The sequence below is a fragment of the Hyla sarda genome, chromosome 10 (assembly GCF_029499605.1).
Source record: "Hyla sarda isolate aHylSar1 chromosome 10, aHylSar1.hap1, whole genome shotgun sequence".
In the NCBI taxonomy this organism is placed as follows: Eukaryota; Metazoa; Chordata; class Amphibia; order Anura; family Hylidae; genus Hyla; species Hyla sarda.
Window position 1 is genome coordinate 141,510,466 of NC_079198.1, and position 24,549 is coordinate 141,535,014.

The 24,549-nt window shown below is 45.0% G+C and overlaps 1 protein-coding gene across 5 annotated transcripts in view; it reads left to right on the forward strand.

Annotated features, from left to right (window-relative positions):
- The window catches only part of CHD5 (chromodomain helicase DNA binding protein 5), a 274,281-nt gene that overhangs the window by 247,109 nt on the left and 2,623 nt on the right, over positions 1-24,549 (forward strand). For 3 of the 5 annotated variants that reach the window (XM_056544557.1, XM_056544553.1, XM_056544554.1), the window contains 5 exons: positions 453-561; positions 15,143-15,275; positions 16,863-17,058; positions 18,497-18,657; positions 20,074-20,188. In XM_056544557.1, the coding sequence (XP_056400532.1) occupies positions 453-561; positions 15,143-15,275; positions 16,863-17,058; positions 18,497-18,657; positions 20,074-20,188 (714 nt within the window). Of the gene's footprint in view, positions 1-452; positions 562-15,142; positions 15,276-16,862; positions 17,059-18,496; positions 18,658-20,073; positions 20,189-22,384; positions 22,438-24,549 lie in introns of all 5 variants that reach the window. The other 2 variants (XM_056544555.1, XM_056544556.1) reach the window with 1 other exon arrangement.

The window sequence follows — 24,549 nt, forward strand, 5'->3', positions numbered from 1 at the left end:
CTTATTATATGGTACTATCAGAGACAGATTTGTTGCTATGGACATGGTCTCTGACAACCCCAGAATATCCATAGTAACCAGTCTGACCCCAGTGACTGAGCGGACAGGATAATTCAGTGTTTTTACCTTCCCTTGGACTTGTATGTTTTTGCGCATTACTTTATATTATTACTATGAGATCTGATGTGATGACTTATACCTGTCATAGTGAAGCCTATTACAAAACATAAGATTCCCACACTATAGGGCAGTGTTTCCCGACCAGAGTGCCTCCAGCTGTTGCAAAACTACAACTCCCAGCATGCCCGCACAGCCAAGGTCTGTCCAGGCATGCTGGGAGTTGTAGTTTTGCAACAGCTGGAGGCACCCTGGTTGGGAAACACTGCTATAGAGTATATCTTCTCTTATGAATCTGGTATTTAATTTTTTGTTTGTGTTTTTTTCTATTTTAGAGCTTCACACATTATGGCAAAACGAAGAAAGAGCCGCCATCACTTCTGGCAAAATCTATGACATATGGCACCGGAGACACGACTACTGGTTACTGGCTGGAATTGTGACGTATCCTTATCCGAGACTTCTTATGATCAATCACATATAAACCAGAACAGTGTTTCTCAAACAGGGTGCCTCCAGCTGTTGCAAAACTACAACTCCCAGCATGCCTGGACAGTCTTAGGCTGCCCGAGCTTGCTGGGAGTTATAGTTTTGCAACAGCTGGAGGCACCCTGAATAGATACAAAGAGTAACAAACCTCCTCCTCATGTAATCTCCTCACTGGGGTGACACACTGTAACAAACCTCCTCCACATGTAATCTCCTCACTGGGGTGACACACTGTAACAAACCTCCTCCTCATGTAATCTCATTACTACTGGGGTGACACACTGTAACAAACGTCCTCCTCATGTAATCTCCTTACTACTGGGGTGACACACTGTAACAAACCTCCTCCTCATGTATTCTCCTTACTACTGGGGTGACACACTGTAACAAACCTCCTCCTCATGTATTCTCCTTACTACTGGGGTGACACACTGTAACAAACCTCCTCCTCATGTAATCTCCTCACTGGGGTGACACACTGTAACAAACCTCCTCCTCATGTAATCTCCTTACTACTGGGGTGACACACTGTAACAAACCTCCTCCTCCTCATGTAATTTCCTTACTACTGGGGTGATACACTGTAACAGACCTCCTCCTCATGTAATCACCTTACTACTGGGGTGACACACTGTAACAAACCTCCTCCTCATGTAATCTCCTTACTACTGGGGTGACACACTGTAACAAACCTCCTCCTCATGTAATCTCCTTACTACTGGGGTGACACACAGTAACAAACCTCCTCCTCATGTAATCTCCTTACTACTGGGGTGACACACTGTAACAAACCTCCTCCTCATGTAATCTCCTTACTACTGGGGTGACACACTGTAACAAACCTCCTCCTCATGTAATCTCCTTACTACTGGGGTGACACACTGTAACAAACCCCCTCCTCATGTAATCTCCTTACTACTGGGGTGACACACTGTAACAAACCTCCTCCTCATGTAATCTCCTTACAGTGTGTCACCCCAGTAGTAAGGAGATTACATGAGGAGGGGGTTTGTTACAGTGTGTCACCCCAGTAGTAAGGAGATTACATGAGGAGGAGGTTTGTTACAGTGTGTCACCCCAGTAGTAAGGAGATTACATGAGGAGGAGGTTTGTTACAGTGTGTCACCCCAGTAGTAAGGAGATTACATGAGGAGGAGGTTTGTTACTGTGTGTCACCCCAGTAGTAAGGAGATTACATGAGGAGGAGGTTTGTTACAGTGTGTCAACCCAGTAGTAATAAACCTCCTCCCCCTCATGTGATATCCTTACTACTGGGGTGACACACTGTAACAAACCTCCTCCTCATGTAATCTCCTTACTACTGGGGTGACACACTGTAACAACCCTCCTCCTCATTTAATCTCCTTACTACTGGGGTGACACACTGTAACAAACCTCCTCCTCATATAATCTCCTTACTACTGGGGTGACACACTGTAACAAACCTCCTCCCCCTCATGTGATATCCTTACTACTGGGGTGATACACTGTAACAAACCACCTCCTCATGTAATCACCTTACTACTGGGGTGACACACTGTAACAAACCTCCTCTTCATGTAATCTCCTTACTACTGGGGTGACACACTGTAACAAACCTCCTCCTCATGTAATCTCCTTACTACTGGGGTGACACACTGTAACAAACCTCCTCCTCATGTAATCTGATTACTACTGGGGTGACACACTGTAACAAACCTCCTCTTCATGTAACCTCCTTACTACTGGGGTGACACACTGTAACAAACCTCCTCATGTAATCTCCTTACTACTGGGGTGACACACTGTAACAAACTTCCTCCTCATGTAATCTCCTTACTACTGGGGTGACACACTGTAACAAACCTCCTCCTCATGTAATCTCCTTACTACTGGGGTGACACACTGTAACAAACCTCCTCCTCATGTAATCTCCTTACTACTGGGGTGACACACTGTAACAAACCTCCTCCTCATGTAATCTTCTTACTACTGGGGTGACACACTGTAACAAACCCCCTCCTCATGTAATCTCCTTACTACTGGGGTGACACACTGAAACAAACCTCCTCCTCATGTAATCTCCTTACTACTGGGGTGACACACTGTAACAAACCTCCTTCTCATGTAATCTCCTTACTTCTGGGGTGACACACTGTAACAAACCTCCTCCTCATGTAATCTGATTACTACTGGGGTGACACACTGTAACAAACCTCCTCTTCATGTAATCTCCTTACTACTGGGGTGACACACTGTAACAAACCTCCTCCTCATGTAATCTCCTTACTACTGGGGTGACACGCTGTAACAAACTTCCTCCTCATGTAATCACCTTACTACTGGGGTGACACACTGTAACAAACCTCCTCCTCATGTAATCACCTTACTACTGGGGTGACACACTGTAACAAACCTCCTCCTCATGTTATCTCCTTACTACTGGGATGACACACTGTAACAATCCTCCTCCTCATGTAATCTCCTTACTACTGGGGTGACACACTGTAACAAACCTCCTCCTTATGTAATCTCCTGACTACTGGGGTGACACACTGTAACAAACCTCGTCCTCATGTAATCTCATTACTACTGGGGTGACACACTGTAACAAACCTCCTCCTCATGTAATCTCCTTACTACTGGGGTGACACACTGTAACAAACCTCCTCCTCATGTATTCTCCTTACTACTGGGGTGACACACTGTAACAAACCTCCTCCTCATGTATTCTCCTTACTACTGGGGTGACACACTGTAACAAACCTCCTCCTCATGTAATCTCCTCACTGGGGTGACACACTGTAACAAACCTCCTCCTCATGTAATCTCCTTACTACTGGGGTGACACACTGTAACAAACCTCCTCCTCCTCATGTAATTTCCTTACTACTGGGGTGATACACTGTAACAGACCTCCTCCTCATGTAATATCATTACTACTGGGGTGACACACTGTAACAAACCTCCTCCTCATGTAATCTCCTTACTACTGGGGTGACACACTGTAACAAACCTCCTCCTCATGTAATCACCTTACTACTGGGGTGACACACTGTAACAAACCTCCTCCTCATGTAATCTCCTTACTACTGGGGTGACACACTGTAACAAACCTCCTCCTCATGTAATCTCCTTACTACTGGGGTGACACACAGTAACAAACCTCCTCCTCATGTAATCTCCTTACTACTGGGTTGACACACTGTAACAAACCTCCTCCTCATGTAATCTCCTTACTACTGGGGTGACACACTGTAACAAACCTCCTCCTCATGTAATCTCCTTACTACTGGGGTGACACACTGTAACAAACCCCCTCCTCATGTAATCTCCTTACTACTGGGGTGACACACTGTAACAAACCTCCTCCTCATGTAATCTCCTTACAGTGTGTCACCCCAGTAGTAAGGAGATTACATGAGGAGGGGGTTTGTTACAGTGTGTCACCCCAGTAGTAAGGAGATTACATGAGGAGGAGGTTTGTTACAGTGTGTCACCCCAGTAGTAAGGAGATTACATGAGGAGGAGGTTTGTTACAGTGTGTCACCCCAGTAGTAAGGAGATTACATGAGGAGGAGGTTTGTTACTGTGTGTCACCCCAGTAGTAAGGAGATTACATGAGGAGGAGGTTTGTTACAGTGTGTCACCCCAGTAGTAAGGAGATTACATGAGGAGGAGGTTTGTTACAGTGTGTCAACCCAGTAGTAATAAACCTCCTCCCCCTCATGTGATATCCTTACTACTGGGGTGACACACTGTAATAAACCTCCTCCTCATGTAATCTCCTTACTACTGTGGTGACACACTGTAACAAACCTCCTCCTCATGTAATCTCCTTACTACTGTGGTGACACACTGTAACAAACCTCCTCCTCATGTAATCTCCTTACTACTGTGGTGACACACTGTAACAAACCTCCTCCTCATGTAATCTCCTTACTACTGGGGTGACACACTGTAACAAACCTCCCCCTCATGTGATATCCTTACTACTGGGGTGACACACTGTAACAAACCTCCTCCTCATGTAATCTCCTTACTACTGGGGTGACACACTGTAACAAACCTCCTCCTCATTTAATCTCCTTACTACTGGGGTGACACACTGTAACAAACCTCCTCCTCATATAATCTCCTTACTACTGGGGTGACACACTGTAACAAACCTCCTCCCCCTCATGTGATATCCTTACTACTGGGGTGATACACTGTAACAAACCACCTCCTCATGTAATCACCTTACTACTGGGGTGACACACTGTAACAAACCTCCTCCTCATGTAATCTCCTTACTACTGGGGTGACACACTGTAACAAACCTCCTCCTCATGTAATCTCCTTACTACTGGGGTGACACACTGTAACAAACCTCCTCCTCATGTAATCTCCTTACTACTGGGGTGACACACTGTAACAAACCCCCTCCTCATGTAATCTCCTTACTACTGGGGTGACACACTGTAACAAACCTCCTCCTCATGTAATCTCCTTACTACTGGGGTGACACGCTGTAACAAACTTCCTCCTCATGTAATCACCTTACTACTGGGGTGACACACTGTAACAAACCTCCTCCTCATGTAATCACCTTACTACTGGGGTGACACACTGTAACAAACCTCCTCCTCATGTTATCTCCTTACTACTGGGATGACACACTGTAACAATCCTCCTCCTCATGTAATCTCCTTACTACTTGGGTGACACACTGTAACAAACCTCCTCCTCATGTAATCTCCTTACTACTGGGGTGACACACTGTAACAAACCTCCTCATGTAATCACCTTACTACTTGGGTGACACACTGTAACAAACCTCCTCCTCATGTAATCTCCTTACTACTGGGGTGACACACTGTAATAAACCTCCTCCTCATGTAATCTCCTTACTACTGGGGTGACACACTGTAACAACCCTCCTCCTCATTTAATCTCCTTACTACTGGGGTGACACACTGTAACAAACCTCCTCCTCATATAATCTCCTTACTACTGGGGTGACACACTGTAACAAACCTCCTCCCCCTCATGTGATATCCTTACTACTGGGGTGATACACTGTAACAAACCACCTCCTCATGTAATCACCTTACTACTGGGGTGACACACTGTAACAAACCTCCTCTTCATGTAATCTCCTTACTACTGGGGTGACACACTGTAACAAACCTCCTCCTCATGTAATCTCCTTACTACTGGGGTGACACACTGTAACAAACCTCCTCCTCATGTAATCTGATTACTACTGGGGTGACACACTGTAACAAACCTCCTCTTCATGTAACCTCCCTTACTACTGGGGTGACACACTGTAACAAACCTCCTCATGTAATCTCCTTACTACTGGGGTGACACACTGTAACAAACTTCCTCCTCATGTAATCTCCTTACTACTGGGGTGACACACTGTAACAAACCTCCTCCTCATGTAATCTCCTTACTACTGGGGTGACACACTGTAACAAACCTCCTCCTCATGTAATCTCCTTACTACTGGGGTGACACACTGTAACAAACCTCCTCCTCATGTAATCTTCTTACTACTGGGGTGACACACTGTAACAAACCCCCTCCTCATGTAATCTCCTTACTACTGGGGGTGACACACTGAAACAAACCTCCTCCTCATGTAATCTCCTTACTACTGGGGTGACACACTGTAACAAACCTCCTTCTCATGTAATCTCCTTACTTCTGGGGTGACACACTGTAACAAACCTCCTCCTCATGTAATCTGATTACTACTGGGGTGACACACTGTAACAAACCTCCTCTTCATGTAATCTCCTTACTACTGGGGTGACACACTGTAACAAACCTCCTCCTCATGTAATCTCCTTACTACTGGGGTGACACGCTGTAACAAACTTCCTCCTCATGTAATTCACCTTACTACTGGGGTGACACACTGTAAACAAACCTCCTCCTCATGTAATCACCTTACTACTGGGGTGACACACTGTAACAAACCTCCTCCTCATGTTATCTCCTTACTACTGGGGATGACACACTGTAACAATCCTCCTCCTCATGTAATCTCCTTACTACTGGGGTGACACACTGTAACAAACCTCCTCCTTATGTAATCTCCTGACTACTGGGGGTGACACACTGTAACAAACCTCGTCCTCATGTAATCTCATTACTACTGGGGTGACACACTGTAACAAACCTCCTCCTCATGTAATCTCCTTACTACTGGGGTGACACACTGTAACAACCTCCTCCTCATGTATTCTCCTTACTACTGGGGTGACACACTGTAACAAACCTCCTCCTCATGTATTCTCCTTACTACTGGGGTGACACACTGTAACAAACCTCCTCTCCTCATGTAATCTCCTCACTGGGGTGACACACTGTAACAAACCTCCTCCTCATGTAATCTCCTTACTACTGGGGTGACACACTGTAACAAACCTCCTCCTCCTCATGTAATTTCCTTACTACTGGGGTGATACACTGTAACAGACCTCCTCCTCATGTAATATCATTACTACTGGGGTGACACACTGTAGACAAACCTCCTCCTCATGTAATCTCCTTACTACTGGGGTGACACACTGTAACAAACCTCCTCCTCATGTAATCACCTTACTACTGGGGTGACACACTGTAACAAACCTCCTCCTCATGTAATCTCCTTACTACTGGGGTGACACACTGTAACAAACCTCCCTCCTCATGTAATCTCCTTACTACTGGGGTGACACACACAGTAACAAACCTCCTCCTCATGTAATCTCCTTACTACTGGGTTGACACACTGTAACAAACCTCCTCCTCATGTAATCTCCCTTACTACTGGGGTGACACACTGTAACAAACCTCCTCCTCATGTAATCTCCTTACTACTGGGGTGACACACTGTAACAAACCCCCTCCTCATGTAATCTCCTTACTACTGGGGTGACACACTGTAACAAACCTCCTCCTCATGTAATCTCCTTACAGTGTGGTCACCCCAGTAGTAAGGAGATTACATGAGGAGGGGGTTTGTTACAGTGTGTCACCCCAGTAGTAAGGAGATTACATGAGGAGGAGGTTTGTTACAGTGTGTCACCCCAGTAGTAAGGAGATTACATGAGGAGGAGGTTTGTTACAGTGTGTCACCCCAGTAGTAAGGAGATTACATGAGGAGGAGGTTTGTTACTGTGTGTCACCCCAGTAGTAAGGAGATTACATGAGGAGGAGGTTTTGTTACAGTGTGTCAACCCAGTAGTAATAAACCTCCTCCCCCTCATGTGATATCCTTACTACTGGGGTGTGACACACTGTAATAAACCTCCTCCTCATGTAATCTCCTTACTACTGTGGTGACACACTGTAACAAACCTCCTCCTCATGTAATCTCCTTACTACTGTGGTGACACACTGTAAACAAACCTCCTCCTCATGTAATCTCCTTACTACTGGGGTGACACACTGTAACAAACCTCCCCCTCATGTGATATCCTTACTACTGGGGTGACACACTGTAACAAACCTCCTCCTCATGTAATCTCCTTACTACTGGGGTGACACACTGTAACAAACCCTCCTCCTCATTTAATCTCCTTACTACTGGGGTGACACACTGTAACAAACCTCCTCCTCATATAATCTCCTTACTACTGGGGTGACACACTGTAACAAACCTCCTCCCCCTCATGTGATATCCTTACTACTGTGGGTGATACACTGTAACAAACTCCACCTCCTCATGTAATCACCTTACTACTGGGGTGACACACTGTAACAAACCTCCTCCTCATGTAATCTCCTTACTACTGGGGTGACACACTGTAACAAACCTCCTCCTCATGTAATCTCCTTACTACTGGGGTGACACACTGTAACAAACCTCCTCCTCATGTAATCTGATTACTACTGGGGTGACACACTGTAACAAACCTCCTCTTCATGTAACCTCCTTACTACTGGGGTGACACACTGTAACAAACCTCCTCCTCATGTAATCTCCTTACTACTGGGGTGACACACTGTAACAAACTTCCTCCTCATGTAATCTCCTTACTACTGGGGTGACACACTGTAACAAACCTCCTCCTCATGTAATCTCCTTACTACTGGGGTGACACACTGTAACAAACCTCCTCCTCATGTAATCTCCTTACTACTGGGGTGACACACTGTAACAAACCTCCTCCTCATGTAATATTCTTACTACTGGGGTGACACACTGTAACAAACCCCCTCCTCATGTAATCTCCTTACTACTGGGGTGACACACTGAAACAAACCTCCTCCTCATGTAATCTCCTTACTACTGGGGTGACACACTGTAACAAACCTCCTTCTCATGTAATCTCCTTACTTCTGGGGTGACACACTGTAACAAACCTCCTCCTCATGTAATCTGATTACTACTGGGGTGACACACTGTAACAAACCTCCTCTTCATGTAATCTCCTTACTACTGGGGTGACACACTGTAACAAACCTCCTCCTCATGTAATCTCCTTACTACTGGGGTGACACGCTGTAACAAACTTCCTCCTCATGTAATCACCTTACTACTGGGGTGACACACTGTAACAAACCTCCTCCTCATGTAATCACCTTACTACTGGGGTGACACACTGTAACAAACCTCCTCCTCATGTTATCTCCTTACTACTGGGATGACACACTGTAACAATCCTCCTCCTCATGTAATCTCCTTACTACTGGGGTGACACACTGTAACAAACCTCCTCCTTATGTAATCTCCTGACTACTGGGGTGACACACTGTAACAAACCTCGTCCTCATGTAATCACCTTACTACTTGGGTGACACACTGTAACAAACCTCCTCCTCATGTAATCACCTTACTACTGGGGTGACACACTGTAACAAACCTCCTCCTCATGTAATCACCTTACTACTTGGGTGACACACTGTAACAAACCTCCTCCTCATGTAATCTCCTTACTACTGGGGTGACACACTGTAACAAACCTCCTCATGTAATCACCTTACTACTTGGGTGACACACTGTAACAAACCTCCTCCTCATGTAATCTCCTTACTACTGGGGTGACACACTGTAACAAACCTCCTCCTCATGTAATCTCCTTACTACTGGGGTGACACACTGTAACAAACCTCCTCCTCATGTAATCTCCTTACTACTGCGGTGACACACTGTAACAAATCCCCTCCTCATTTAATCTCCTTACTACTGGGGTGACACACTGTAACAAACCTCCTCCTCATGTAATCACCTTACTACTGGGGTGACACACTGTAACAAACCTCCTCCTCAAGTAATCTCCTTACTACTGGGGTGACACACTGTAACAAACCTCCTCCTCATGTAATCTCCTTACTACTGGGGTGACACACTGTAACAAACCTCCTCCTCATGTAATCTCCTTACTACTGGGGTGACACACTGTAACAAACCTCCTCCTCATGTAATCTGATTACTACTGGGGTGACACACTGTAACAAACCTCCTCTTCATGTAACCTCCTTACTACTGGGGTGACACACTGTAACAAACCTCCTCCTCATGTAATCTCCTTACTACTGGGGTGACACACTGTAACAAACTTCCTCCTCATGTAATCTCCTTACTACTGGGGTGACACACTGTAACAAACCTCCTCCTCATGTAATCTCCTTACTACTGGGGTGACACACTGTAACAAACCTCCTCCTCATGTAATCTCCTTACTACTGGGGTGACACACTGTAACAAACCTCCTCCTCATGTAATCTTCTTACTACTGGGGTGACACACTGTAACAAACCCCCTCCTCATGTAATCTCCTTACTACTGGGGTGACACACTGAAACAAACCTCCTCCTCATGTAATCTCCTTACTACTGGGGTGACACACTGTAACAAACCTCCTTCTCATGTAATCTCCTTACTTCTGGGGTGACACACTGTAACAAACCTCCTCCTCATGTAATCTGATTACTACTGGGGTGACACACTGTAACAAACCTCCTCTTCATGTAATCTCCTTACTACTGGGGTGACACACTGTAACAAACCTCCTCCTCATGTAATCTCCTTACTACTGGGGTGACACGCTGTAACAAACTTCCTCCTCATGTAATCACCTTACTACTGGGGTGACACACTGTAACAAACCTCCTCCTCATGTAATCACCTTACTACTGGGGTGACACACTGTAACAAACCTCCTCCTCATGTTATCTCCTTACTACTGGGATGACACACTGTAACAATCCTCCTCCTCATGTAATCTCCTTACTACTGGGGTGACACACTGTAACAAACCTCCTCCTTATGTAATCTCCTGACTACTGGGGTGACACACTGTAACAAACCTCGTCCTCATGTAATCACCTTACTACTTGGGTGACACACTGTAACAAACCTCCTCCTCATGTAATCACCTTACTACTGGGGTGACACACTGTAACAAACCTCCTCCTCATGTAATCACCTTACTACTTGGGTGACACACTGTAACAAACCTCCTCCTCATGTAATCTCCTTACTACTGGGGTGACACACTGTAACAAACCTCCTCATGTAATCACCTTACTACTTGGGTGACACACTGTAACAAACCTCCTCCTCATGTAATCTCCTTACTACTGGGGTGACACACTGTAACAAACCTCCTCCTCATGTAATCTCCTTACTACTGGGGTGACACACTGTAACAAACCTCCTCCTCATGTAATCTCCTTACTACTGCGGTGACACACTGTAACAAATCCCCTCCTCATTTAATCTCCTTACTACTGGGGTGACACACTGTAACAAACCTCCTCCTCATGTAATCACCTTACTACTGGGGTGACACACTGTAACAAACCTCCTCCTCAAGTAATCTCCTTACTACTGGGGTGACACACTGTAACAAACCTCCTCCTCATGTAATCTCCTTACTACTGGGGTGACACACTGTAACAAACCTCCTCCTCATGTAATCTCCTTACTACTGGGGTGACACACTGTAACAAACCTCCTCCTCATGTAATCTGATTACTACTGGGGTGACACACTGTAACAAACCTCCTCTTCATGTAACCTCCTTACTACTGGGGTGACACACTGTAACAAACCTCCTCCTCATGTAATCTCCTTACTACTGGGGTGACACACTGTAACAAACTTCCTCCTCATGTAATCTCCTTACTACTGGGGTGACACACTGTAACAAACCTCCTCCTCATGTAATCTCCTTACTACTGGGGTGACACACTGTAACAAACCTCCTCCTTATGTAATCTCCTTACTACTGGGGTGACACACTGTAACAAACCTCCTCCTCATGTAATCTTCTTACTACTGGGGTGACACACTGTAACAAACCCCCTCCTCATGTAATCTCCTTACTACTGGGGTGACACACTGAAACAAACCTCCTCCTCATGTAATCTCCTTACTACTGGGGTGACACACTGTAACAAACCTCCTTCTCATGTAATCTCCTTACTTCTGGGGTGACACACTGTAACAAACCTCCTCCTCATGTAATCTGATTACTACTGGGGTGACACACTGTAACAAACCTCCTCTTCATGTAATCTCCTTACTACTGGGGTGACACACTGTAACAAACCTCCTCCTCATGTAATCTCCTTACTACTGGGGTGACACGCTGTAACAAACTTCCTCCTCATGTAATCACCTTACTACTGGGGTGACACACTGTAACAAACCTCCTCCTCATGTAATCACCTTACTACTGGGGTGACACACTGTAACAAACCTCCTCCTCATGTTATCTCCTTACTACTGGGATGACACACTGTAACAATCCTCCTCCTCATGTAATCTCCTTACTACTGGGGTGACACACTGTAACAAACCTCCTCCTTATGTAATCTCCTGACTACTGGGGTGACACACTGTAACAAACCTCGTCCTCATGTAATCACCTTACTACTTGGGTGACACACTGTAACAAACCTCCTCCTCATGTAATCACCTTACTACTGGGGTGACACACTGTAACAAACCTCCTCCTCATGTAATCACCTTACTACTTGGGTGACACACTGTAACAAACCTCCTCCTCATGTAATCTCCTTACTACTGGGGTGACACACTGTAACAAACCTCCTCATGTAATCACCTTACTACTTGGGTGACACACTGTAACAAACCTCCTCCCCATGTAATCTCCTTACTACTGGGGTGACACACTGTAACAAACTTCCTCCTCATGTAATCTCCTTACTACTGGGGTGACACACTGTAACAAACCTCCTCCTCATGTAATCTCCTTACTACTGGGGTGACACACTGTAACAAACCTCCTCCTCATGTAATCTCCTTACTACTGTGGTGACACACTGTAACAAACCTCCTCCTCATGTAATCTCCTTACTACTGGGGTGACACACTGTAACAAACCTCCTCCTCATGTAATCTCCTTACTACTGGGGTGACACACTGTAACAAACCTCCTCCTCAAGTAATCTCCTTACTACTGGGGTGACACACTGTAACAAACCTCCTCCTCAAGTAATCGACACAATAGAAAGAAAATTCTAATTCTGGAATTGCATTTTTTGGGGGTCACAGAAGACACTACTGATCAAGGCGCTAAAATTGAGCTCCCCCCCCCCCCCCCCCCCCCAGCTCCATAGGCTGAAAGAAAAAGCATTAAAACAAGTAAATCATAAAATAATATATATATAGGTATCATTGTGATCGTGCTGATCTGAAGAATCAAGATAACGTCAGTTTGACCACACGGAGAATGGCGTAAAACACCGAAATCCCCTAAAATTGCTAAATTACATTTTTTGTTTAATTTCACATCACAAATAATTTATTTTTATTTTTTCTGGTTTTGCTGCATATTTGTATGGACAAAATAAAGGCTGTCTTTACAAAAGTACAGTAGGTCCCGCAAAAAACAAGCTCCCACATGGGACCCTAAAGCAGTGTTCCCAAACCAGGGTGCCTCCAGCTGTTGCAAAACTACAAATTCCAGCATGCCCGGACAGCCGAAGGCTGTCCGGGCATGCTGGAAGTTGTAGTTTTTCAACAGCTGGAGGCATCCTGGTTGGGAAACGCTGCTCTAGATGACAAACTAAGGCTGGGTTCACACTGCAGAATTTCAGGGTGCAGTCAGCTCCGATTGAATCGGTGCAGACATAGTCGGTCCCTATAGACGATAATGTTAAAGGGGTCCTCCGCTGGAAAACAATTTATTTTTTTTTTAATTAACTGGTGCCAGAAAGTTAAACAGATTTGTAAATTACTTCTATTTGAAAATATTAATCCTTCCAGTACTTATCAGCTGCTGTATGCACCACAGGAAGTTCTTTTCTTTTTGAATTTCCTTCCTGTCTGACCACAGTGCTCTCTGCTGACACCTCTGTCCATGTCAGGAACTTATCCAGAGCAGGAGAAAATCCCCATAGCAAACCTCTCCTTCACCGCCGTGTTCCTGACATGGACAGAGGTGTCAGCAGAGAGCACTGTGGTCAGACAGGAAGGAAATTCAAAAAGAAAAGAACTTCCTGTGGTGCATACAGCAGCTGATAAGTACTGGAAGGATTAAGATTTTTAAATAGAAGTAATTTACAGATCTATTTAACTTTCTGCCATTAGTTGATTTAAAAAAAAAAATTCCACTGGAGAACCCTTTTAAGGGTACGTTCACATGGGCGGATTACCTGCAGAATTTCCGCTGCGTATTTGCTGCGGAAAATCCGCTGCGGATTTTGCTACCATTGACTTTAATGGGTCATCAGAAAATCCGCAATAGAGACAGTTTTGCAGATTTTCCTTCGGATCCATTGAATTCAATGGTAGCAGATTATCTGCTGGGGATTTTCCGCAGCAGATATGCTGCGGAAATTCTGCAGGTAATCCGCCCATCTGTTATCCAGGAAAAATTTTTTTTTTTTATAAATCAACTGGCTCCAGAAAGTTAAACAGATTTGTAAATTACTTCTATTAAATCATCTTAATCCTTTCAGTACTTACGAGCTTCTGAAGTTAAGGTTGTTCTTTTCTGTCTAAGTGCTCTCTGATGACACGTGTCTCGGGAAACGCCCAGTTTAGAAGCAAATCCCCATAGCAAACCTCTTCTAAACTGGGCGTTTCCCGAGACAGGTGTCATCAGAGAGGATTTAGACAGAAAAGAACAACCTTAACTTCAGAAGCTCATAAGTACTGAAAGGATTAAGACTTTTTAATAGAAGTAATTTACAAATCTGTTTAGCTTTCTGGAGCCAGTTGATATATAAGAAAAAGTTTTTCCTGGATAACCCCTTTAAAGTGTCTTTTTAATGATTGAGGTCTATGGGAGTTACAGATGGAGTATGTTGCATTACAGCGCCCCCTGGGGGTACAATACTCAATGATTATGACCTTTCCACCATTGTCCGTGTGAGACTTGTTTCTACCCCTGCACTAATCCCTCCGTGCTCCACGTGTCGCCCACCATGGGGGCACAACCTGCTTATTAGTTAATGCTAATGAAAGGTTATGGCGCCCGGGAGGTGGCACGTAATAACATCTATATGAGAGTCGTCTTTCTCTACCGCATTGTTACCATATAGCGGGATAATGATCCACCAAAAGTCTAGGCTCCTTAATTTGTGACCCCCCCACCAGACACGGCTACGCTCGCTGGCAGGATATCCAGAATGACCCCCGCTATTTAATTCTCAATGAGCCTTTTAAGTCCGAGATCCACAAAGGAAACTACCTGGAAATGAAGAATAAGTTTCTTGCCAGGAGGTTTAAGGTATTTGTAATGACAGATGTAGATAATTCAACATTAAAGGGGTACTCCGGTGGAAAACTTATTATTATTATTATTATTATTTTTTTTAAATCAACTGGTGCCAGAAAGTTAAACAGATTTGTAAATTACTTCTATTAAAAAATCTTAATCCTTCCAGTACTTATTAGCTGCTGAATACTACAGAGGAAATTATTTTCTTTTTGGAACACAGAGCTCTCTGTTGACATCACGAGCACAGTGCTCTCTGCTGACATCTCTGTCCATTTTAGGAACTGTCCAGAGTAGGAGAAAATCCCGATAGCAAACATATGCTGCTCTGGACAGTTCCTAAAATGGACAGAGATGTCAGCAGAGAGCTCTGTGTTCCAAAAAAGAAAAGAATTTCCTCTGTAGTATTCAGCAGCTAATAAGTACTGGAAGGATTAAGATTTTTTAATAGAAGTAATTTACAAATCTGTTTAACTTTATGGCACCAGTTGATTTAAAAAAAAATAAAAAGTCCCCCTTTAATGTATTATATGTTGTGATGTAACATATAACAACAAATATAATCCTGCACTCACCGCCCGGGTACTGTATGTTCAGCTCATCTCAAAGCAAACGGCATCCGACTTGGCAGGCCAGCTTGGCGTGGGGCGCTCAGAGGTGACTGCCGGCAATTTCACGCACAATAGCGCTTCTTCCGCTATTGTATAGATGTAGCAGAGCTGAGTTTGTCCTTTGGCACAGGTCATCCTAATATTACAATTTACCGCTCTTGTGTTTATTATTGCAGATTCGTTTCACTCTAGTAAATTGGGCTGAGTTGTAATACTAGACACAACCTACAGTGACGGTTAATTTCTGGAAGAAAGGGGCCATAATTTTCTTAAAGGGGTTATCCAGGATTAGAGAAACAGATCTGATTTCTTTCAAAAACAGCACCGCTCTTGTCCTCGGGTTGTGTGTGGTATTGCAGCTCAGTACAATTAACGTCAATAGAGCCAAGTTGCAATACCACACACAACCTCAGGACAGGTGTGGTGCTGTTTTTGGAAGAAATCAGCTCTGTTATTTTAATCCTGAATTACTCCTTAAAGGGGTACTCCGGTGGAAAACTGTTTCTTTTTTTTTTTTTTTTCCTTCAAAACAACTGGTGCCAGAAAGTTAAAATTACTTCTATTAAAAAATCTTAACCCTTCCAGTACTTATCAGCTGCTGTATGTTCCACAGGAAGTTGCATAGTTCTTTCCAGTCTGACCACAGTGCTCTCTGCTGACACCTCTGTCCATTTAAGGAACTGTCCAGAGCAGGAGAGGTTTGCTATAGGGATTTGCTTCTACTCTGGAGAGTTCCTGATATGGACAGAGGTGTCAGCAGAGAGCACTGTGGTCAGACTGGAGAGAACTACACAACTTCCTGTGGAACATGCAGCAGCTGATAAGTACTGGAAGGGTTAAGATTTTTAAATAGAAGTAATTTACAAATCTGTTTAACATTTTGGCCCCAGTTGATTTAAAAAAATGTTTTTTCCACCGGAGTACCCCTTTAATCTCAGTACAGGTAGATACAGGTAGATGTATAAATAATCATTACTTTTTCTCCCAGTTGCTGGAACAGGCGTTAGTCATTGAAGAGCAACTCCGAAGAGCGGCGTATCTGAATATGAGCCAGGATCCGAACCACCCCGCCATGGCGCTGAATGCCCGACTGTCCGAAGTGGAATGCCTTGCTGAGAGCCATCAGCATCTCTCCAAAGAGTCCTTGGCAGGGAACAAGCCGGCCAATGCTGTACTACACAAAGGTTGGTGGGCCGTAATTAACCCATTCCTGCACAGCACTGGACTTCTATGTCACCTGACTAATACATCAAACCCCTTAGGTCAAAAAGACCCTAAATTATGACCCGCCACTTATTGAAGCTTAAATTAATCAAATCCTGCAGTGCATGTCAGGGGGGCAGTAAGGTTGCTCAGTGTCTGCAGTAGCCACTATTAAAGGGGTACTCCGCTGCTCAGCGTTTGGAACAAACTGTTCCGAAAGCTGGAGCTGGCATCGGGAGCTCATGATGTTATAGCCCCGCCCCCTCATGACATCATGCCACGCCCCATCAATGCAAGTTTAAAACCTTTTTTATATCTATCAGCTGGCTCCAGAAAGTTAAACAGATTTGTAAATTGCTTCCATAAAAAAAAAAAATCTTAATCCTTTCAGTACTTATGAGCTGCTGAAGTTGAGTTGTTCTTCTCCGTCTAAGTGCTCTCTGATGACACGTGTCTCGGGAACTGTCCAGAGTAGAAGCAAATCCCCATAGCAAACCTCTCCTGCTCTGTGCAGTTCCCGAGACAAGCAGAGGTGTCAGCAGAGAGCACTGTTGTCACACAGAAAAGAACAACTCAACTTCAGCAGCTGATAATTATTGGAAGGATTAAGATTTTTTAATAGAAGTAATTTACAAATCTGTTTAACTTTCTGGAGCCAGTTGATATAAAGAAAATAAAGTTTTCTAGTGGAGTACCCCTTTAAGTCGTTAGGTTTTCAGCTTTTATGTTATTGTAGAATTTTAAAAAATGTCACTTTCTAAAAACGTTTCTTTTTGATCTTCACCATCTTATTAATCTATATTTATCACCGGTGATTGGGATCATTCGTCTCCCGTCCCGATCGTTTCCGCTGCGATGCGTCTGTTCTCATCATCTGAATGGTGTCTGCGGGATGTAAACTTAAAGGAGTCCTCCGCCCCTAGACATGTTATCCAAAGGATCGGGGATAAGATGTCTGATCGCGGGGGAGGGGTCCTGCTGCTGGGGACCCCGCGATCTCGGCTGCGGCACCCCAGACATCCGCTGCACGTAGTGAACTTTGTTCCGTGCCGGATGACTAGCGATGCGGCGCCAGAGGCTCATGACATCACGGCCACGCCCCCTTGTGACGTCACACCCTCCCTCTCAATGCAAGTCTATGGGAGGGGGTGCCAAGGCTGCCACGCCCCCTCCCATAGACTTGCATTGAGGGGGCGTGGCTGTGACATCACCAGGGGGCGTGGCTGTGACATCACGAGCCTCTGGCACCACAGCCGGCATTCTAAATTAATGCCGGGTGCTGCAGGGAGATCGCTAGGGTGGATGGGGGATAAGATGTCTAGGGGCGGAGTACCGCTTTAAATATTTAGCTCTATATCTTTTTTAACCCTTTTTTCTGGTGTGTAGATATAACCTCCATATACGCCCTGTGTCTTGCAGTTCTGAACCAATTAGAGGAGCTGTTAAGTGACATGAAAGCTGACGTGACGCGGTTGCCCTCCATGCTGTCTAGGATACCGCCCGTGGCTGCTCGCCTGCAGATGTCTGAGCGCAGTATACTTAGCAGGTTGACCAACCGCGGAGGCGACACCACGGTCCAGGTTAGGTGAAGTTTGTTATTCCTCATTTATCTTACATTCGCCATCGTGCGCCATTCTTACTCGTGCCGATCCTTCCTCAGATCTTGTCTTATGTTCTTTTCTCCTATTAGCTCTCCTATCACATAGCAGCCCTCTGCTGGTTCAGTGTCTGTACAGAGCTTATACTGCTCATCTAGGGACGTATTTCCCAACCAGGGGGCCTCCAGCTGTTGCAAAACTACAACTCCCAGCATGCCTGGACAACTGAAGGCTACTACCCAGCTCTCTATACTCCTGAATGGCCTATCAGACTGGACCCTGATTTTGTAGTGCAATGTTTCCCAACTAGCATGCCTCCAGCTATTGAAAAACTACAACTCCCAGCATGCCCGGACAGCCGTTGGCTGTGCAGGCATGCTGGGAGTTGTAGTTCTGCAACACCTGGAGGCACCCTGGTTGGGAAACACTGCTCTAGGGCCTAGCTCTACAACCTGTGGATCTCCAGCTGCTGCAAAACTACAACTCCCAGCATGCCTGGACAGCCAACGGCTGTCCGGGCATGCTGGGAGTTGTAGTTTTGCAACAACTGAAGGTCAACATTATGGCGTCAAATGATCTGGCATTGCAGCTTGTCCATTTTAAAGGGGTACTCCAGAGTGGGGGGGGGGGGGGAAGGGATAAAATTCAAATCATCTGGTACCAGAAAGTTAAAAAGATTTGTAAATTACCTTTATATAAAAATCTTAACACTTCCAGTACTTAGCAGCAGTTCTTTTCAAGTCTGACCACAGTGCTCTCTGCTGACACCTCTGTCCATTTCAGGAACTGTCCAGAGTAGAAGCAAGTCCCCATAGCAAACCTCTCCTGCTCTGGACAGTTCCTGATACAGACAGAGGTGGCAGCAGAGAGCACTGTGGTCAGACTGGAAAGAACTGCACAACTTCCTGTGGAGTATACAGCAGCTGATAAGTACTGGAAGGATTAAGATTTTTAAATAGAAGTAATTTACAAATCTGTTTAACTTTCTGGCACCAGTTGATTTGAAACCTTTTTTTTTTTTTCCCCCTCCGGAGTACCCCTTTAAGTCACTAAGACTTTCTGAAGTACCGGGTACGGCCACTACGCAGTGTACGGCGCTCTGCCTTGTAGGAAGTAAAGAGGCCTCAGCAGTCAAGCGATCAGAGATAGATGGGATGTGCATTTGTCCATCCAGGTATGCTGGGAGTTGTAGTATTGCAACAGCTGGAGGCACCTTCCTTGAGTTGCAATACCAGACATGACCCATGGGCGGCGCTATTTCAGAGGAAAAAACTAAACAAGTCTTTTTTTTTTTTTTTTAAACCCTATTCATACCCATAACCCCCGGAGTCATTCATTTATCAGCTTTGGTACCTTTACCCTTTTTTTGGCTCATTTTCGTCTTGTCCGTCATTCCAGGGAACGTTTGGATCCTCGCAGATGTACAACAACAACTTTGGCCCAAACTTCCGAGGACCTGGTCCAGGCAGTATTGTCAACTACAGCCAGATGCCCCTGGGGCCTTACGTGACGGGTAGGTGATGCGCCTGTCTCCGTCTTGTTGTATGGAACGTTGGAGTACTATGGGGACAACTCGTAGGGTCCATTCACACTGCGGAATTCTGCCTGGAATTTAAAGGGGTACTCCAAAGGAAAACATTTTTATTTAAAAGGGGTTATCCAGGAAAAAACTTTTTTATATATATCAACTGGCTCCAGAAAGTTAAACAGATTTGTAAATTACTTCTATTAAAAAATCTTAATCCTTTCAGTACTTATGAGCTTTTGAAGTTAAGGTTGTTCTTTTCTGTCTAAGTGCTCTCTGATGACACCTGTCTCGGGAAACGCCCAGTTTAGAAGAGGTTTTCTATGGGGGATTTGGTTCTAAACTGGGCGTTTCCCGAGACATGTGTAATCAGAGAGCACTTAGACAGAAAAGAACAACCTTAACTTCAGAAGCTCATAAGTACTGAAAGGATTAAGATTTTTTTTTAATAGAAGTAATTTACAAATCTGTTTCACTTTCTGGAGCCAGTTGATAAATAAAAAAAAGTTTTTTCTTGGAATACCCCTTTTAATCAACTGGTGCCAGAAAGTTAAACAGATTTGTAAATTAGGCAAAAAACAGAGATATCAATGTCCGGCACTGGTGCTGACCACCGAAAGGACCTGGGTCTAGGATGAATAGGAGTAGTCCCCGAAGCTAAGGTAGTGCTCTGACTTGTAAGACGAGTCAAATCTAATGTGCAAGGAGAAGGTGAAAAAAGTCGGCAGACTCACCAAGGCTTCTTTATTAAATACTCACATATAAAACTTCGTGCAAAAGGGGAGAGAGGATCACATAGAGTGGGGTATTCACTGTCCGGCTAGTGAAGGGGGGTATTCACTGTCCGGCTAGTGAAGGGGGGTATTCACTGTCCGGCTAATGAAGGGGGGTATTCACTGTCCGGCTAGTGAAGGGGGGTATTCACTGTCCGGCTAGTGAAGGGGGGTATTCACTGTCAGGCTAGTGAAGGGGGGTATTCACTGTCAGGCTAGTGAAGGGGGGTATTCACTGTCCGGCTAATGAAGGGGGGTATTCACTGTCCGGCTAGTGAAGGGGGGTATTCACTGTCAGGCTAGTGAATACCCCCCTCTATGTGATCCTCTCTCCCCTTTTGCACGAAGTTTTATATGTGAGTATTTAATAAAGAAGCCTTGGTGAGTCTGCCGACTTTTTTCACCTTCTCCTTGCACATTAGATTTGTAAATTACTTCTATTAAAAAATCTTAATCCTTCCAGTACTTATCAGCTGCTGTATGTTCCACAGGAAGTTATTTTTAAATTTCTTTCCTGTCTGACCACAGTGCTCTCTGCTGACACCTCTGTCCATGTCAGGAACTGTCCAGAGCAGAAGCAAATCCCCCAAAGGAAACCTCTCCTGCTCTGGACAGTTCCTAAAATGGACAGAGGTGGCAGCAGAGAGCACTGTGGTCAGACAGAAAGGAAATTCAAAAAGAAAAGATTTTTTTGTGGAGAATATATTAGCTGATGAGTACTGGAAGGATTAGATTTTTTTAAATAGAAGTAATTTACAAATTTGTTTAACTTTCTGGTACCAGTTGATTTAGAAAAAAAATAAAAATTCAGTGGAGTGCTCCTTTAAGCTTATAGACTTCTATGGGATTCCGCTATGGGAAGTGTGAATGGGAGTGCGGAGTCCCATAGAAGTTTACAGGCTTTGAGGCGGAATTCCACTGTGTGAATAGACCCTTAAAGGGGTTCTCCGCCCCTAGACATCTTATCCCCTTTTCAAAAGGATAGGGGATAAGATGTCCGATCTCGGCTGCGACACCCCAGACATCCGGTGCACGACGCGAAAACCGCTTGGTGCCAGATGACTGACGATTCAGCGCGGAGGCTCGTGACGTCACGGCCACGCCCCCTCGATGCAAGTCTATGGGAGGGGGCGTGATGGCCGTCACGCCCCCTCCCTTAGACTTGCATTGAGGGGGCGTGGCCGTGACATCACGAGCCTCCGACACTGCACCCAACGCTCTAAAAATAAATGGCAGGTGCAGCAGGGAGATCACGGGGGTCCCCAGCGGCAGGACCCCCGCGATCAGACATCTTATCCCCTGTCCTTTGTATAGAAGATAAGATGTCTAGGGGCGGAATACCCCTTTAATAGACAGCCGCTAAAGCTCAGAGGACACTCGGCAAGCCAGATGTTTTCTTTCTTATCAATAGATTTTTAGCCGTGTCCGAGATTTCCTCTGTGGCAGTCTCCATTTCCTCCGGAGGTAAGCAGACCTGTGTCTCTGTGCTCCATACCATCCGTCTCATCCTCCAGCGGGGGGCGCTCCGGGCCTCACATAAAGCTGAGAAGGACCATTCATTATATGTGGCCATAGATGTCGATGGGGCATTTCTCGGCTTTACATCAAACATAATGGGAGGAGTAGTCCGGAGCGCAGACATTGTGTCGTCCTCTTCTGTCCGGTTGTTGACATTTCTATGTATTTCCGGAGGGTCGGGGGCGGGGGAGGGGTTGGTTGGGCATTCTTCCATAATGCAGTGAATCCTCCACAGAAGACCACCTCTTTGAGAAGACCACCCCCTTATCCAGAGCAGACCTTCTGTTACTGATTTCCACTTTCATCATACATTATATAGATTTATATTATTACTTACAGAAATGCTGCCCCCTCAACATTGCTGCCCTAGGCAGAGGCCTGTGGTGTCTAACGGCAAACACGGCCCCTGCATTTACTAATTTCATATAGATGATAGGGTTAAGGTTCAATCACACACGTCCGAGGATCTGAAGTGACCCTGGATGGGGGGGGGGGGGATGCTGGGTGCATGAACCCACATGTGTTTCACCCGCTCCCTCCAGGAATCCACCGGATCACATGGGTCATGATGTCAGAACCGTCAGCGATCAAATCAATAAATGCTGCACAAAGCGTCTCTTGATCTGGCACAACCCTAAATGCCAGAGGGAAACTAGACCTAAATGCCATCACATAAGTGGTTGTGCTGTCACGGCCACGCCCCCTCAATGCAAGTCTATGGGAGGGGGCGTGGCGGTAGCCACGCCCCCTCCCATAGACTTGCATTGAGGGGGCTTGACTCGACGTCCAAACGTTCAGAACAAAATGTTCCGCCCACTCCAAACTTTCAGAACAAAATGTTCCGCCTGCTCCAAACTTTCAGAACAAAATGTTCCGCCTGCTCCAAACTTTCAGAACAAAATGTTCTGCCCGCTCCAAACAAAATGTTCCGAATGCTGGGGCTGCGGAGTACCCCTTTAAAGAGCCGTTATAATATTACAATTTAGTTCCCCAGGTCCTGTCCTCAGAATCTTCCTCCCTATTTTGTGCATAAAAATATTTTATAAAGGGTCAAATAAACCTATTAGAGTTTATGGCCCCATTTATTCCCCTGCTGGGAGGTTTTGGCGTCACGTGCGGGATGTTTTTCTGCTGATTTCATCTGTTGTATCATAATCAATATTAATTCAGAAGCGTAAATTATTCATAGTGAGGCGAGTGCGCCGAGGATGATTGACAGGTTGAATTATTCATCATCTCCGGTTCTTCGCCACTTAGAGTTTCTACGGTCGTAGAAAAATATCGGCCAAGACATCATTCATGGACGCCATAAATGACGCACAAAGGGGGAAAAAACGGAGGCGGCTGCAATCTATTCTGCGTTTCGTTTTCCTCCCTTCATAGAGATCATGTGACGCGCGCGTCGCTCTCTGACAGGAGGAGGAGGATGGGAAGACACTGGGGAAGACTGAGGATTAAATTCACAAGATCTATTAAAATGGCGCACTGGTAGTTTTGGTCAATGATTGGCCTCGTCCTAGTAGACTGGTGACTGCAAAATGGTCACATATGAATAATAGCGCAGTCATAAGCTGGAGGCGGGGCCAAACAAATCTACCAGTCAGAATCCATATTTAAAGGGGTAGTCCAGGGAATACAGTATATAGATGTTGGGAGTTATAGTTTAGCAGCAGCTGGAGGTCCCCACTTTAAAAAAATCCCAGGCTATAAGGGAATAATACGTGCTCTAGTTATTAGTGATTATAGTAGGCGTACTCTAGTAATTAGTGATTATAGTGTGCGTGCTCTAGTTATTAGTGATTATAGTGGCCGAGCTCTAGTAATTAGTGATTATAGTGGAGGTGCTCTAGTAATTAGTGATTATAGTGGGCGTGCTCTAGTAGTTAGTGATTATAGTGGGCGTGCTCTAGTAATTAGTGATTGTAGTGGGTGTGCTCTAGTAATTAGTGATTGTAGTGGGCGTGCTCTAATAATTAATGATTATAGTGGGCGTGCTCTAGTAGAAATTATAGTGGGCATGCTCTAGTAATTAGTGATTATAGTGGGCATGCTCTAGTA